The sequence below is a fragment of the Antennarius striatus genome, chromosome 20 (genome assembly GCF_040054535.1).
Source record: "Antennarius striatus isolate MH-2024 chromosome 20, ASM4005453v1, whole genome shotgun sequence".
NCBI classification, from domain to species: Eukaryota; Metazoa; Chordata; class Actinopteri; order Lophiiformes; family Antennariidae; genus Antennarius; species Antennarius striatus.
Genome location: NC_090795.1, coordinates 8,891,239 through 8,908,160, shown reverse-complemented (window position 1 = coordinate 8,908,160; position 16,922 = coordinate 8,891,239). Strand labels below are relative to the sequence as shown.

At 39.1% G+C, this 16,922-nt stretch overlaps 1 protein-coding gene across 3 annotated transcripts in view; it reads left to right on the top strand.

Moving 5' to 3' along the window:
- sema5a (sema domain, seven thrombospondin repeats (type 1 and type 1-like), transmembrane domain (TM) and short cytoplasmic domain, (semaphorin) 5A) overlaps nucleotides 1-16,922 on the top strand; it is a 112,673-nt gene that overhangs the window by 42,792 nt on the left and 52,959 nt on the right. For 2 of the 3 annotated variants that reach the window (XM_068304485.1, XM_068304486.1), the window contains exons 5-8: nucleotides 5,683-5,745; nucleotides 10,000-10,098; nucleotides 13,941-14,154; nucleotides 15,346-15,631. In XM_068304485.1, the coding sequence (XP_068160586.1) occupies nucleotides 5,683-5,745; nucleotides 10,000-10,098; nucleotides 13,941-14,154; nucleotides 15,346-15,631 (662 nt within the window). Of the gene's footprint in view, nucleotides 1-5,321; nucleotides 5,436-5,682; nucleotides 5,746-9,999; nucleotides 10,099-13,940; nucleotides 14,155-15,345; nucleotides 15,632-16,922 lie in introns of those variants that run through there. The other variant, XM_068304487.1, reaches the window with a different exon arrangement.

Below are 16,922 nucleotides of genomic sequence, written 5' to 3'. Positions count from 1 at the left end.
CTTTTGTGCCCTTATTGCCCCTGTGTTTTTCACATCAGTAAGCCTTGGGAGTGGAAAGGGTTCAGTCGCTTAAGAGAGATATACAAGTTTGTCTGAGGGAGGACACTTTTAGAATCATAAACAGTATAAAAACAAACAATAAATAGAGTTGCCAACATGTACACAAACTGAAAAACTGTAAAGGTTAAAGAGTAAGCTCTCATTTTGACCTTGAGTGTTGTTTTGTTTTTAGTCTAGTAACCTTAATGTGTCTTTCTGTAATTAACAATGAAAACCAAAAACCTGTCATAAGTAAAGTTACTTTTATCTCAGGTGAGTATCTCAATTCACATTAAATGATCTTCTCCATACAAAGGAATAATACATATCCCCATGTGTCTGGTGAACACTCTGCAGCCATCATAGCCAGGTTCTGCCAAAAATGGTAGGATGTAAAATGATTTAGTGGCACTGGCTCATCTCCTCATCCTTGCTGATCTGGAAAACACTGTCAGGAAGAGAAAGTTGATTATTGTTTCCTTGCTCTGATTTCAAAGCCCTGCAGCAGAAGTGGGATTTAGCATGCCTTAGAGACACTAGCACTACTGCAGCATTTGTGAAGCAAACCAACCTTTCCTCCATCTCCAGGTGAATGCCACTTCCCATCTAACATCAGTTTGATATTGCCCTTCTGCCCCCACTGTCCCTCATACAGTTCCCTGCCTTCAACTGCTGCCAGCAATGGGCAGGCCAATCAATGCTTTCATTGCCAGCTTCCATGGCCCAATGCAGTGGGAACAAACACTGATGAATTGGCACTTCTGCACTTGTATTGTGTTCAATTTCAATTTTCTATTGCCAGTGCTGATGAATGGCCAAATAGGCTTTGTGTACCACTCAGCCTTGATTTCCCACCTGCCAATGAGCTCTTCAAATAATCATATTTAATTTTTTATTAAAGGGTGCTCTGTCCTAATCTGCCTTCCTAACTCTTTGCCCTTGAACGCCTGGTCTAGTAATATGATACACTCTTATATGCTGGTCCTGAAAGCCCACAGTTTCATTCACAGACCCAATAAAAACTTGTTTGTGCCGTAATATCCGCAGCAAAGATGCCAGTGTGAGAAGAAAATACTTGAAAAAAACACACACATCCCTTATAGGAATCCAATGTGATCTTGCTGCAAAGCAAAGTCCAAACAGGATGCAAAGACTGAGGCAGAGTTTCAGCAGAACCATTGTGCCATAGCATTCGTCAATAAGCACTAGAATGAGGAATATCACTGACATTGTTCACCACTCAATAACAGCACCAGTGGAAGAGAAAAATAGTAGATATTCGCTGCAGCCTCTCTTTCCTTCTGCACTGGCACATGAAAACACTATCAATAGGAACTACGCTTGGCAGCAGACGCTGTTGGGTGTTGAGATGTACATTCTGCATTCATTTTTCTTCACTTCCCCTACTATTGTTGTGTTGTCAAGATGGAAGGGGACTCCATAAAACACAAAAGACACTCTCCAATCCCACATGCTGTATTTCACAGGTCCGTCTCTGCAATTGCACTTTGTCAGACAGGCAATTAGCCCTGCTAATCAGTAGCTAACAGCAACCACCCTCCATTGCTCTGGAAGCATCGCTAATTCAATTACGAGAACCTGATAACGTGGCCATTTAAATGCATAGAATAAACAACACAATTGGGATTGGAAATACAGATACCAGCACATTTAGGGATATCATAGCATGACGTTGAAGCAGGAAGGCTGTGACAGAATAATACATAGAATATACATAGCAGGGGGTCCCTATGACATGCACTTTTCTTTTTATGTGATCTGTGTATTAACTTAGGCCTACACGCTCACTCAGGCATCAAGACCAATTTCATATGTAAATCTCCCCAGAGCTTACATCTTACATCAGACTGAATGGTAAATATTATACCAGCACATCAAAAGATAATATCAGCTACTCAAAAGAAAGATTAGATTTCCCCAACAGGATTTGTCCAGCTCTCATTCTCAACCCACCATTCCCTTGTTATGGGAATCACAGCTAGTCATTTCACGCAGCTAGACAGCTGTCGGCAGCTAGTGAATTTTCTGGACCAATTTTATGCAAAAAAAATTTTTCAATAACATGTCTGGAACAGTGTTGTTTTAGAATTTTTCTCCTCACTCCCTCCTCCGACTCACTAACTATTTCACTCTTCCCACACTGTTTCCCTTGTTCTGGCTGACTCCTGAGTTGGACTCTGTTTTGTCTTTGTTGTGTTTGTTCAGTCTGCTTGTCCCTGGTTTTCTCGTCTCTGTCCTCTCTTCTGTCTCGGTCTATCTCCCTCTCTGCCCACTCACTCCCTCGGAAACTTTCTAGCACCCACCTCCTGGTGACAATAGCTCCTTCAGTGTAGGAGTCCTGAACACAATGGTTCATCTCTGAGGATTGCACCCATTACAGGGGACAGGAGAGAGGGTGGACTCATGGAGCACAACACATCTTAGGAGGGGTTTTCTTCAGCTTCCCTGAAGCAAAAAATAACTGCTGCCAGCTGCTCAAAGATCTCACTGCCTCTCTGTGAATTTCATCATCTTAATCACACTTAATCTTGCTTAACGGATTGTTCTGGTTGGTTTTAACATCGGCCTTGTTTTTTTTTTTAGTTTTGGCTAGGGTGCCATTTTGTCTTAAAATGACTACATTCGCTCAGCCAGACCTGGGAGGGTGGAATTATTGTCAAGAAAATTCAGCAACCAGTTAGCTACACAAGTTTTAAACCATGAGGTGAGCCAAATGTGTATGAAATAAAAGGGTTGTTTTATTTTGAAGAATTCATTGTAAGCATCCTTTTCCCCCCTCTCTTATGAATGTTTCCAGAAAACCGCTTTCTCAGATGACACCGCCTTAATTCCTATGAAAGTCGCTCACCAAAGCCCAAAAATGTTTTTAAGGCTTCTGTGAGATTACCCATTTTCAGGGCCATAAAGCATGAGCACTGGAGTCTGCTGTGGCCAAGCTGGTTGAGTGCATTTGCATTAGAGGCCTCCTTTGGCTGAAATGGCTTCCGTCCTCTTGGCTTCCTTACACACAAGTGGCACAAAGTCATTTCCTAATTTTATGAAGTAATTTAGCCATGTTTGTGGCTCCCATAAAAATTAATTCATCATTTCATCCTTTTGTAATTATTTTTCCAGGAGAAATGCCATCTTGGGGACCTGTGTCAAAATTGTTTCACAACCCAGCATGAGTTGTGATTGGTACTACAGTACTTGTGAAATTTTTACCTGCATGTGTAGCTTAGCAATGGAGATTGGCAGCTTGGGTGTACTCACTTTCACTTTTATCTCAAAATAAAATGCTTTAGACACTCTGGATAAAGTGTTGGCTCGTTTAAATCTATTTGTCATTAAACACTGATGTGAAAATAAATATTTTTGCCAGGTCTGAATTTGCTGCAGATTTTTCTCTTTAGTTTGGTGATGAGAATTTATTACACCCAATGAAAATGATGTCCAATAAATAAATAGTAGCAATGAGCTATAATTATCTCTAACACCTATAAATCTCTTCCTTTTCTGCAATACCCTATGGAAGCTTTTTTCCAAAGTTTATCACAGTGGCAGGAAAGCTTTATTCGTTCTTTCGGGCCAGTCACCACTGTGCTCTTCTTACTAAATTTAATCTTGGTCCCCTCTTGTTCCCTCATCTTCTTCGTTTCTCCTCTAATTTTTATTTCACTTTATTTAACCTGACAAAGGCACAGAAAATGGTATTTGTGATGCACTGTCTCCTGATAAAGCCAATTATTATTATTTCATGACGGCACATTGCAGACATATTTCTGTTCAAGACAGATTTCTCTGAGGAGTACTGTGGCTGAAAAGTCGCATGATAATGAGATTTTAATGTTTATTAATGACACTTGCACTTTCGTTTGCATGGCTGTGATTCTGTTCTTTTGTCTGGATCATTTGAGACAGGGCAGATAGGCTGACCTTAATGGTCAGAGGTGTCAGCACAATCCCCACTTCCAGGCTTATGGCCATCGGTGGTGAGAAAGATGGAGTCTTTAAGTAATGGTAATAACATTATTTAAAAATACAATTGATCATATTATGATTACTTTTTGCAACAACCAACTATAGGAATTAGCAAAAGTGGATTTCAGCATCCACATTCTACTGTGCTGAGACATGCTGTGGTGCTGCGTGTGCAGGCGGTGCTGCTACTGCTGATGTGTGTGGTTTGACTGTGGTGGTTACACGGCCCTAGAATAGCCTTGGTCTGGAATGGGAACTGACACACATGCACACACACCGAGAAGAGTAAGAGGGGAGCCAACTCCCATTAATACTCATATCTTATTCTCCCTAATAGTGCATCCCAAGCTCTCCCCTCCCACTAAGTTCCCTCCTGTTACTGCCTGTGTGCCTGTGTGTTTATGCAAGTTTGTGCATAAAGGGTGTCTCTCCGTCCCCCAAAGGCCAGTGAGGCAGAAAGCAAAGGCCTTGTCATAAAACACACAGTGGAAGCTCACAATGCTTTTTCAAAGAGGAAATGAAAGAAGTTTTCCTAAGTGCTTTGGGGGGGATTTGGTTTTCCTCTGCCATCTCATCCTGGCATAAAGCAGTTATGATACCAGCGTGAAATCTAATATTCTCTCTCAGTTAGTGATATTTACTGTTTCCACTGGGAGTGAAATCCTTTGTCCGTGGCCGCAAGCCAGGTTAGCACTACAGCAACATTCAATCTCTATGTCCAAGGAAGAAGTTGAATAGTTTCACTTTTGGAGAATTTTTGTGACATTAAGCATTTCTATTGCACCAGCCACTATTTCTCTCCTTGCCAGTGACATGGAGCTGGTGGGAGTGGCACCTAATTCCGTCTGTCACAGGGGTAAGTGCCTTAGTGGCCAGCTGCTGTCCCGAGGCCAACATTCATTTCATGAATAGAGAACTTTTATCAATGGGAGCCCCCCCAGAGGTCACAATGAAATTAAATGCCCGAAATTGGAGTGTGCTGGTGTGTCTTCAGCCTCGGAGGAGACAAGTTAAGATTTTATTCTACTCCATCCTCCACTAAAATATATGCTTTTCCCTACATGTAAATCACATTGACATCCCTCTCCAGGGAGTTTCATGTTATGTCTTAAGATCCCTCCTTTTACCTCACTCATAAATCAAATTGGCATTTGGTTCTGCATGCACTTGCCTCTCATTTCTTGAGGTCTCTTCTCGGTATGCACCTTAATTGGATTTTGTGTCTGTATTTAACATAGCTTATAAACTTGCATGTGCGTTAAGTGCATACACGGGAATATGTCTATCTGGGATTTACAGTGCAGATGTCAAATCCCTTTACTTTTTGCTTTCAATCCATCCCACCCACTGAAAGCTAAGAAAAGTTGACACCTGGAAATTAGGGCCAAAGCAGCATCTACATCATCATAGTAAAGGTTTGTGTTCAATTTTATTTCGTATATTCTGTGGGATTTTAATGGCTGTAATTAGCTCAGACATCAAGTCACCCGATATCAAACTGATTTCAAAAACATTGAGATTTGAGCCCAACATTGATTCGTCTGGGCATCCCAAGTGCTGTTCAAAATGGTTCATGGTGCCGTAGCCCAAAGGTTGTTTAACATTTCTTCTTCTTGATGGTTTATTGGGATCCTTGTGTTGTTTTTCTCTCCCTCTCTGCAGGAGGCGGAGTGGCACTGCGACGAATTCACTAAGGGTGCTTGCTTCAGCCGTGGAAAATCTGAGGTGAGTTAAAATGATGACTGAGACTTTGAAATGACACGCTGTTATAAATGTCTTTGTCGAAACCGTGTCCTTCTATTTGGAAAAAAAAATACTGTCATTTAATACTGTCAGGTTCATTATTTAGGTTCAGGGTGATTCCTTAACAGCTAAATGAAAGTATTGTTATCATTGAAGTCAACTGAAATTATATTCTAGCTGTGTCTTTATTCACGGAATTTTTTTGAGAAGTGTTAACCTTAGATACTACACTTCCCAAAATGCTGCTCAATCGAATCGTTGTTGTAGTTAGACCCTACTCCATGCGTTCATTCATCTGTACACTAACATTGCTGGAAATGATAAAACTCCCATGCTTTATAATTTGTTTTAGCATGTAGTGAACTAATTTATAGTAATTATCACTAAGCATTAGTTTCATGAAATATTTTTGTGTAGTCAAATTTCAGCTTTCACAGGATTGACCAATTCTCTACACTACTGTTAACATGACAAAAAAGTGTAATAAACATAAAATTCATGGCTTCATAATTTTTTTTCCCCCTCAGGCTTGACAAAGCATTGAAGATAATTACAAACAAATGTCAATGTGTAAAATCATTGACTAGGAAATTCACCTCCACTACCACTTTTCTAAATTGCAGAGCTTTGCCCTTCAAAACCACCTACAATTGTTGGACATTTCCTTGTGGGTTTGGTTATCTACAAAAATAACTCATGGATGAACTCAGTTTACAAGTTGAACTGAAGTCCCCAGATGTGGGACTTTCCCACCAGGGCATCAGAGAGCACTATGGTTAGAGAAATCCTAGTCTATCCGCAGCCGTCTAGAAGGAGAGATCACAGGTCTTCCTTCAAAGAGCACAACAGATCACGAATTAGCTGACTAAATCATAAAAGTATAATAAAGGGCATTGAGCAACGTGGATGTTTTAACAAATAACACTCACTGAAAATCCCTTCTGTCTATGTGGGTCTTAAATTGCAGACCAGGCATAGAGGACTTCCCATGTTTTGTATTTTAATTCTGTGGAGCAGCGCCTGTTTTGTGTGTTAGCCGTCATCATCTTGCCAATGAAACAACTAGTTACAAGCTGAACTTGACCTGTGGGTGAACTATCCTGTGCTGCTTACTCTTTGTGTGCACCGCTGTGTATTTATCCTCCTTGATAGGTGGTTAGGGGCCCATAACAGACATGCACAGGCTGGCCAGCACTTATAGCCACGGTGAATTACAGACTAAAACTAGCTCAGTCCTTGTGAGTTGCTCCTGCTGTGAGTCAAATTGTTTTCCTTACTGCGCCTTTCTGAGGATGAGCTCCCGTAATGTAAGCTAAGAATTGTATTAAAATTACTTAACAGTTTTTGGTTTTTTTGCAAGAAACAGTATTTGTGATCTAACCCTATAAAGGGTCAAAGAAGATGGTGCTACATAGTGAATACGTGTTAATTGTCGCCTACATTTTGGATTCTTTGGTTCTGCAACTTTAATGGTCACGACTATGTGCTGTAACATTGTAACATTGATTGACCAGCGTTTACAAATGGTAATTCGCATTGTGGTGAAAAAAAGGACAGAAAGCACTGAAGGTGCAGACAATATGTCTGACGTGTGAAATTGTCACTCATCAAATACAAACACTAAACCTGCTCTGGGTAACAGGTCTGATATTTTAGGAAGTAATAAAGAGGTTGAGGTTCAGACATAAATATTCACCAAAGAAAACAGACAGTTTTTAAAAAATTCTGTGCAGACAGTTGACATTTCACCCACTGTCACCAGAGACAATAAATAAACCTCACTGGGCCTTCAAACACGATCGATGTAAGACAATATAATCTTTTCAGGAATCCTAGAGCCTCCATTTTGAAGTAAGTGAAAAAAATCCCTTTTCTGATTTTGTGGTTTTCTACTTGATAGTACTATTTTCTATCTGACACTGCTATTATTAGCCAGTTACATTTCAAGTAAAAGTGTGATTTTCATTCCTTTCTGATCACAGGCAAAAAAAAAGGGGGAAAAAATGTCGTATTTTTCAGTAATAAATATAATTGTAGGTAAACCCGAGCACCTGTTCTAAACCTCACTATTCTGGTCTGAATTTTCAAATCCTAGCTCATTTTGAAACTGTCATCACTCACAATGAGAATTATGTGTGAAAATGAAATATTGCACCTCAAAGTTGGAAAGAAGGGGAGGAATTTGTGAGGAATTGCTCTGTGGTCTCTTCACCTCTGACACAATGATTTCACACCACAAGTTTCCAATACAATGAAAGGACTGTACCAAATAGGAACTGATCAAGGGAAGGAGACAACACATTAAACATAAATGTTAATAAAACTATGATAACTGCCATGAGGGTAGGAGGCAAACTTCCATAATCATAGACTAATGCCATCAATGCAATCAGTTCATATCTGTCATTTATGCCTCACAATGGGTCAAGTCTATCGCTGTAACCTTGGGAACCATTTAAGATAACAGTGGTACATGATGTTACAGAACAACTGATTATATTCTCTGTGTCGACTTCACATGAAATGATTTTTTTTCTGTTGCTTAAATATGCAACAGGCAACACTTTGAAAGGTTTTGATAATGATGTCCATTCCTCTTCTAATAATCTGTTCAAAGGTAATTATAGGGTCTTAATCTTTTAGTTACTAGCTTGTGAGCTAGCTCACCAGAAGTTACTTTAATTGATAATAAGCCTGTCGAACATAGAAACAATATATCTAACTCCATCATTTGTCTCATAAATGTATCCAAAGCATTTTTCACAATAATTTCTACGTCAACACAGGAATGTTAATTCTACTGCAGCTGACAGGGCTTTTGGTGGTTTATTACCAGGCTCAGTGCACAGCAATCCCATCGCTTAAGCTATTACAGAGATACAGTACCTCTACTTTGAGTGAATTTACAAGTGATTGTAATTTTTCCCCCCTAATACACATGTCGTCTTTTCTCTTGTGTATTTGATTTATTTCAGTGGGGTAAAGAAAGGAGTGTTAAATTGATTTGACAGGACTTGATTGCTGCATCTGTTCATAATGCAAAAACCAAGCACAGCAGCTTCTGTATTACTGTCAGACATGGAACATTTGTCAAGAAGTTTTCATAAACAAGTCAAGAATCTTTGGCCGTGCAAATATTAAATATGCTGATATTTACTCTAGAAACAAACTGAGGAAAAGAACTGAATTATGCAGAACCAACGCAACCCACCCCACACATGTACACAAACATTCAAATGCAATAATCAGCACCAATGGCATGGATATACTGGTACATATAATGAGCTTTATGACACACACATTGCATGCATATTTTGAGTTTGCTTAGTACCAGAAAATGAGCCATATTTTCAGTCACCCTCCATCTTCACTGGGGGGGGGACAAAAGCCCTGCCTATTCACCCTCCCTTCATCTTCACTACAGTGCCCTTCACTACTAAATCAGACCCTTGTAAGGGGAAGGAGAGGGAGGGAACGCCGCCCCAAGCACCTACAGTGTCTCAGACAATAGAAGATTTACAATGTTTTAAATTTTCTACGAGAGGCCCTCACCAAACAAGCTGTGGACCCTTTCAGATGCAGGGGACACTATGAGTTTATTATCTTGTCTTAGGACAAAATCAGGTCCTGCTGTCTACCAGAGTGACTGAGTGTTGTTGTTACATTCATTGTATTGATAGAAATTCCCACAAATTCCCAGATGAAGTGGAGGCTAGTTCATGATGGTCAGAGGTAATCAATCATACAATTGTTCCCTCCATTGCTCAGCTGTCCTCTGTCTTTTTTCATTTGAGTATGCATCACCATAACTTAGAGAGTTGTAGTCCAGATTGATTAACTTAGGGAGGAATGGAGCATTTGGCTGGCTACACTTCCATTTTGCTTTTGGCCTAGTCAAAAAAACAAGTTAATTTTCTGAATGAATCCTGAGTGGTCCTCACACCACTGCTATATTTATCTGTCTCCCACCTCATTCAGATCCCTCAACAAATCTGGTCCCTGTTGAATTAAGATGTGACATGGCTAAGCCATCTGAGCATTAGCCTTGATTTGACTCTGTCAAGCTTTGCCACGTTTTAGAGTAGTACTCCCACAGTTACAGGTGTTTGTCTCATTTATAGGTATAAAGTGTCATTTTGCCCCTCTGCCTAATGCTGCTGCTCGTGCCTGGATAGATAATGGTACCACTGCTAAGTGCTAGCTGTGATGTGTGTGTTTGCTGGTGTGTTTCCACAGGAGGAGTGCCAGAACTATATCAGGGTGCTGTTGGTGAATGGAAACAGGCTGTTTACCTGTGGGACCAATGCATTCACCCCCATCTGCACCAACAGAACGGTAATGTGATGCATTTGGAAAAAAATAAATCATTTCACTTTAAAGAATTTAACAGAATAAAGAAATGTAGTAAATGACAAATATTTCCCTCGCCTGTTGTTTCATAGTGTAGTTATTATCTCTGTTGCAGTGTGGAATAGTTCACAGGTGCTATTACTGCTCATTTTCCATTTCTGTAAAATCTGGTTTACTAAAAAAAATGGCTTTTACTTTTATTTACCTCAACTGCAGGTAGAAGGCCTTTACATGAAATAAATCTGTATTAGAGGCAGACCTTTATTTGTATGTAAATCCCTCTGTTTCATAACTTTACAGTATAATTCAGTTTGATTCTTCCTATTTTTCCTTCCTCTTTCAAATGAAAATCATTCTACTGTGGCATTTGCCAGAAATCCTTACGGATTATAAGGCATCTATTGAAAGCTGCATGCTGATTGAATAAAAACAAGCTTGTCTGACATAAATTTAAAAAAACTAATAACATGACAGCATTATATGGTACGGTCTTCTTTAGTTGCTAATTAAGTAGTTCACCATTTAACAAATTTTGATGCAAGAAAGATATAAACTCAAAATATTACCTCCATACAAACATGATCACATTTTGCCTTGAGCACTGATGACAATAATAATGAGGTCATCTTTGGTCCTATTCATTTTCACAGACTACAAACTCTGAAAGACTGAAGATCATATCCTTGTCCGTCCAATTTGTCTGAGGAGGCAATAGCCCAAATCAAATCAAACTGCAGGATCATCCATTGTAATGATGTCCTTCTCTAAAATCCTTTAAGAGCTTTTAGACCTTGCAAACACAGTGAGTAAATATCAGTAATTCTTGGCCGGGCTTGCTGTTGGAATGTCAAAGTAAGAGGCTGTACCTCTACGAAGATCTTCACAGCCAACTCCTGTTAGCCACAAACGTCGTGGCTTCCTTCCATCTTTTAATAAAACTTAGATCAATATAGATGCACATATTTATAATTGCTGTCTTGAAGTAATATAGACAAACAAAATAACATATATTACTTCAAGAGCACATCTAAATACATGATTATCCTTGACTAGCAGTGATATTTTAAGCAAAGTAAGCCTGACTACCTTGTGAATATGATGATTGAAATGTTATTTATTGAACTGACAGTGTCAGAGGAAAAAGCCAAGGTTGATCAACACATCTAATATGGTCATGATGTTGGTAACACAAAATTTACAATTTGTGCTCACTTGGCTGTTCTTGCCTTCTCTTTGCAGCCCCTGAATAATCATAGGATATGTTTGATTTATGTAGATTATTAAAGAAGTGTAACATCAGAACTTTTAAAACAATTTATTACTTTGGTAATAAACATTTAGTGGGCTCATTGCTGTGACTTTCTCATGGGTTGTTTTGGTTACTTAGAGTTCTGAAAGAACCTGAGCTGTCTTCTTTCTTTACATTTTTGTTTAGTCAGACCTTTCAAACACTTTTGTATGTCAGCAGGCCCTAATGCCTGCAGTCCTAATAACATTTTCTCAACTAAGAAACTTTAATCTGCCATTCTTGGTGGCAGGTACAACAGGAGTTAAGTATAGACCATAATTTAAAATGTCAGAGAATTGTCCTTACCTGAGAACAGATATGTGTGTATCCTTTGTGGGACACCAGAGGAAGTGGAGTCAGGACTTTACTATTAGGATGACATTTCTTTTTGTCCAAAAGCACTACATCCAAAGGTCACATGCTCATAATGTTGTTTACTGCTGTGAAAATACATATAGTTGAAATGTCATGACATTATTATAGCAGTATTTCATCAAGTGCTGTCATATTTACCCATTGAATGTCCGCTAATGTGAAACACTGGTCGTTCATCGAAAGAGCAGTGGAATCACGGTCTGACAGATTTACTACCAGCTGTGATGGATGAACAGAGGAGGAGCAGTATACTTTATTAGTTTAATAATTGCTTTGAGGTTATAGATTAAACAGCTGTTAATTTACCCGGCTTTAAACTATGCTGTCTCCACTGATGATGGTGATGGTGGTGATAATGAGAGTGATCATGGCCATGACGAAAATGTTTTTCACACCTTGTGTGTGATAAGTTTTCGGCAATAGCAGTCAGGTCGGTGTTTTTAAATCAACCTTTTATTGCCTTTCTCACCATTTTGAGATGATATAGTGTCAGTGTACTCATATTTCATTGCCTTGCATGTTTGAATTTAGTTCTATTCATATACCAAATATGAATAATGAGGGGTTTTTTTTTAATCAAGTAAGAAAACAAATTATCTTGTTGATTGTAAAATTTAATTAAAAATAAGAACAATACTAAAATAAATTGTAATCATATCATCTTTAATACAATTTCACAAATCTTAATTATATGACAAGAAGAGGGTCTGTATATTTTTAATTGGAGTTAGTGCTGTTGAGTCTGTCTCTGTAAAAAAAGTGTCTTTCAGAGACATTAACTGTCACTTCAGTGTCTTGTCCAGCTGCTAGGTGCACTACAGAGACAACTTTCTCTCCCGCTCCTAAAAACTCAATGAAAGCACTGCAGTCTATTTATTTATCACTCCTCCGCTTGTTTTTCTAAATGGCCCAATTGACCTAAACACAGCTATTCCGGTCCATAGAATAATTCCCATCAATGCCAGGCTTTCATCTCAGACAGGGCTGCTCTGTTTTATTGAGGTTTAGGTTGGGTAGAGGTGGTCAGAGTTAACAGAAGTCTTGATCCAAATTGAGCAGCTCTGGGATATTGACAAAAGAGGTTGCCAGTTTTTTCTCCAGCACAAGAGATGAATAGGAATAGAGTGAGTCCTCATCCCCACAGGATACTGTTTCAGTGAAAATCCATGAGGAGAGATTGCGTTTATGAGATTTATCCTGTCACATAGGATTTCTAAAATGGAAATGGAGTAATTGTAGTTATCAAAACCTTAGATTATTGGAATCTTTTTACTTTGCATGATGCATTTGCCCTCAGAACTTGGTGAGCTTGGATGGATGTAGGCACTATGAGCTAATCCCCTTATAATGTGTTTACTTTCACGCCATAAAATATAATTACATCTTGGATTTAAAAAATGCATTACTCTAAGTCAGTCAGTCATTTCTCATATTTTGAAACTACTACCCAGTGCACCATGTCATTGCTAAGCCAGGGTCATGCTGTAAAGTGTTTTGGAAAAGTTGTCAGATTGGACCTTGTATTCACATGTAGAATGCAAGCTAAGATGTCATCTCTCATGAACTCTTGAGCTTCTAAAAGATGTGACATAATTATGTTATAATGAGACACTGGTCCTGTAGAGGTATCACAAACACAAGCAAATATTCCATTCAGGAGTCTGTTTCCAACCCATGAAGTATTTAGCACTCTGAGTAGGTAGTGTCTTAACATTGGACCTAAGCAGCTGCTCTGTTTGTGTGTTTTATGCTGCCAATTATTCTAAATGTGTTCTTTGATTATACATCCTGCTCCTGAAGGTTTTGTTCATATATCTTTGTGTGTTTCTCAGTAGACTTAAACCAAACAAAACATAATGAGGTTAAGTTTTTTTTTCTATCCTGCACCATGTGCATATTGGGAGGAAGAAACAATACAAGACTTCTCCAGTTTGAATTTTAGTGTTGCCCTGTAATATTTTTTCTTATAATTTTTACACATTTTTGACCGTGAGCCATTATCTATAAAAGAGAGAATAAATCTTATTTTCACTTCTTAACCAAGAAACATTCCTGTTATAGGCAATCAAAATTTTATATAATAGAATGTCTGCATCATGTTAAAATCTATTTTTCATCATTATAAACTTCCAACTTTTATCACATGTCTTTTTATGTTTAACAGCTAACCAATTTGACAGAAATTCATGATCAGATCAGCGGAATGGCTCGATGTCCTTATAACCCCCTACACAACTCCACTGCCCTCATCACCTCCAGCGGGGAGCTTTATGCTGCCACCGCCATGGACTTCTCTGGCCGAGACCCCGCCATCTACCGCAGCCTGGGCGGCCTGCCACCGCTGCGCACCGCACAGTACAACTCCAAGTGGTTGAACGGTAAGGGCTGCCAACATTGGGGGTTCAGATGGAGATGTTACAGTTTATGTACATGTGAATGAAATTCATTACATAAAGATAAAGAAGCACAATGAAGGATAAAAGAATCTGTTCGCTTTCCCTGTGACAGCTTTTGAGCATTATGTGTGCAGCCGGTGGAGATCAGGGTTTTGTTCAAATACGCACAAGCATGGCAGATGCTTATCTAACATGAGCTAAAATCTGTTCACTCAGATGATCACAGGTGCATGAAGTAGCAAGGAGCCTTTTCATGAGTGTTCTGTTCCGTCATTGCTTTTAATCAAACAAATAATTATTTCTAAAGTTGCCAAGCAACTTGAAAGATACGGCTTTCTTTGAGGAGCATGAAATTGCAAATCCCCCATAATCAATGTCTTTTTCCTCAGACATCATGCACAAACCCACTCGGTGCAGAGTGGAGGACTTAAGGCAGCTTAGTGTGTCCATCCTATAGAGGAGCAGGTCAATCAAGTATCTTGTCACCAAGTGACTTTTATCAGATTCACATTTAAGCTAAATTGAAAAAATAAATTAAAAGCCTCCACATACATTGCTTTGCAGAAACCTTCTGGGAAGAGGCTTAATAACTAATTTTATGGCAAATTGATTTTCCTCCTCTGTCTCCACCTGCACTGCCCTCCGAAGGTTCAGAGGAGAAGGGGGTTGAAATGAGGTGGATGGGGGAACACTTTCATTTAAAGCTGAATTAAATCACTGTCAGGGAGAGTAAAGAGTGCGGTTCACATCCAATAATGTCATACATAAAGATGAACGCCTTCACGGCAACCGTGTCATGGAACTTACATGTTTCAGATAGGTTGACAGCTATTACGCTACACCTGTTTGGGTCATTTCTTATCCCAACCTTTAGGTTCGTGGAATGAAAAATGAGTTTTCTTATAACAGCATAATGACATTAATAACATGGCCTGTAGTTATTAATCCTGATCACCTGCTGTTGTGTGGGCCTCGTGTTGAGACTCCATCAGTCACAGCACGTACACGTTCGCTCTCCCGCCCCCTCTCACTCCCACAGCCGTAGATATTGCACTGTCAGTATTTCTTCTTCCTCTCTCTGCACTTTTCACCTTTGTCTCAGCTCCCTTCAATTTTTCTTTCCACTGCCTGTATCCCACTCATTTTCCTCTGCTCTTTTTGCCTCTTCTACAGAACCGAACTTTGTCTCCTCCTACGATATTGGCAACTTCACCTACTTCTTCTTCCGGGAGAATGCAGTGGAGCACGACTGCGGTCGGACGGTGTTTTCTCGAGCAGGGCGCGTCTGTAAGAATGACATTGGTGGTCGTTTCCTCCTGGAGGATACGTGGACCACCTTCATGAAGGCCAGGCTGAACTGCTCCCGACCGGGAGAAATCCCCTTCAACTACAATGAGCTGCAGGGAACGTTTTATCTGCCTGAGCTGGAGCTACTCTATGGCATTTTTACCACCAACGTGTGAGTAGCACGAGATTTTACAAAAGAACAACGACAATAAATTGGTTACAGTATTTACCTCATCTGAAGATGCCGTTCCCATAGAAGCTAAAGCCAGGCTCATTCAATTACTGTTCCTATGCCTGTCAAGCTTCCTGTTCTCCCCACACATTCAGCTGACAATAAGTAATGGTGACAAAAAGACATCTTTTAAACAATTTTCCTTGACTCCAGAATCATGTTAGTAAAATTAACGTCCCATTTCTACTCAACAGCTGTCAAATTTGCCAGCTGAAGCTCTTAAATTGGTGTTAATTTTTCAACGTTAACTCCGGGATGACAACAGTGTACAGTGAATATTTCAAAACGAGAACTCTGCTTAATACGTGTCCACATCGTGCACCACTTAATGATCCATAAGGAACCACATTATTATAGCTTGACAGGTAGGCCAAATGTTTCCTACTCTTAAAATATGTCTTCTTAATAGTTTTCCTTATATTACTCTTACAGCCAGTTTAGCTGCACTACTCTACTCACAGCAGTTATGCTGACTTCATTGTTTAATAATTATACAAAATTCACCAAATTATCATATTGACAAATGGTTTTTGCTTGTATGCCATAAGTGATTTGTTTACAAATGTATTCACAATTTGCTATTTCCCTAAGTTCTTGATATTATCTATTTTTGTATCATAATTTGTGTGCAATTTCTCTGAAACAAATGCAGCCTACGTAAAATAGTTAAGTCAATTATCTAGCTGCTTGAATGAAAGCACATTCATTCCAGTTTCAGTGCTTATATTCAATGTTATCTATTTTGCATTGTAAAGGATGAACCAAAGTCAGACTCAGCCATAGTGCCTTGAGATAAGATGAAAAATATTAACACACATCATCAGAATTTTCTGTTACTCTATCGTCTTTATTGCACATGCAGACGAGTTTCATGTATTATTCAAAGTGTTTTTGGCATTACATTGTCATTTGTGAAAGCACAAATGCTTCAACTGCATCCACATAAACTTGGCATGTGGCCTTTTTGTGCAATCCACACTGAGTATATAAACTTGAGTGATATGTGACAATGATGTTTGCATGTCATGTCATAGCATCATCTTAAATTGAATTTCCAGTAGAAACCTTCCATTAACACTCAGGCCATCTTACCAACAGTATCATTTATTCCACTGCTTTTTTACTGTTTAAACACAAAAAAGATTCTCATCAAATATTAGAAGTGTTCGCCATATCGTGTACACTGGCGATGTATGAGATGAGATGCACCCATGGATGAAAACTATTATTT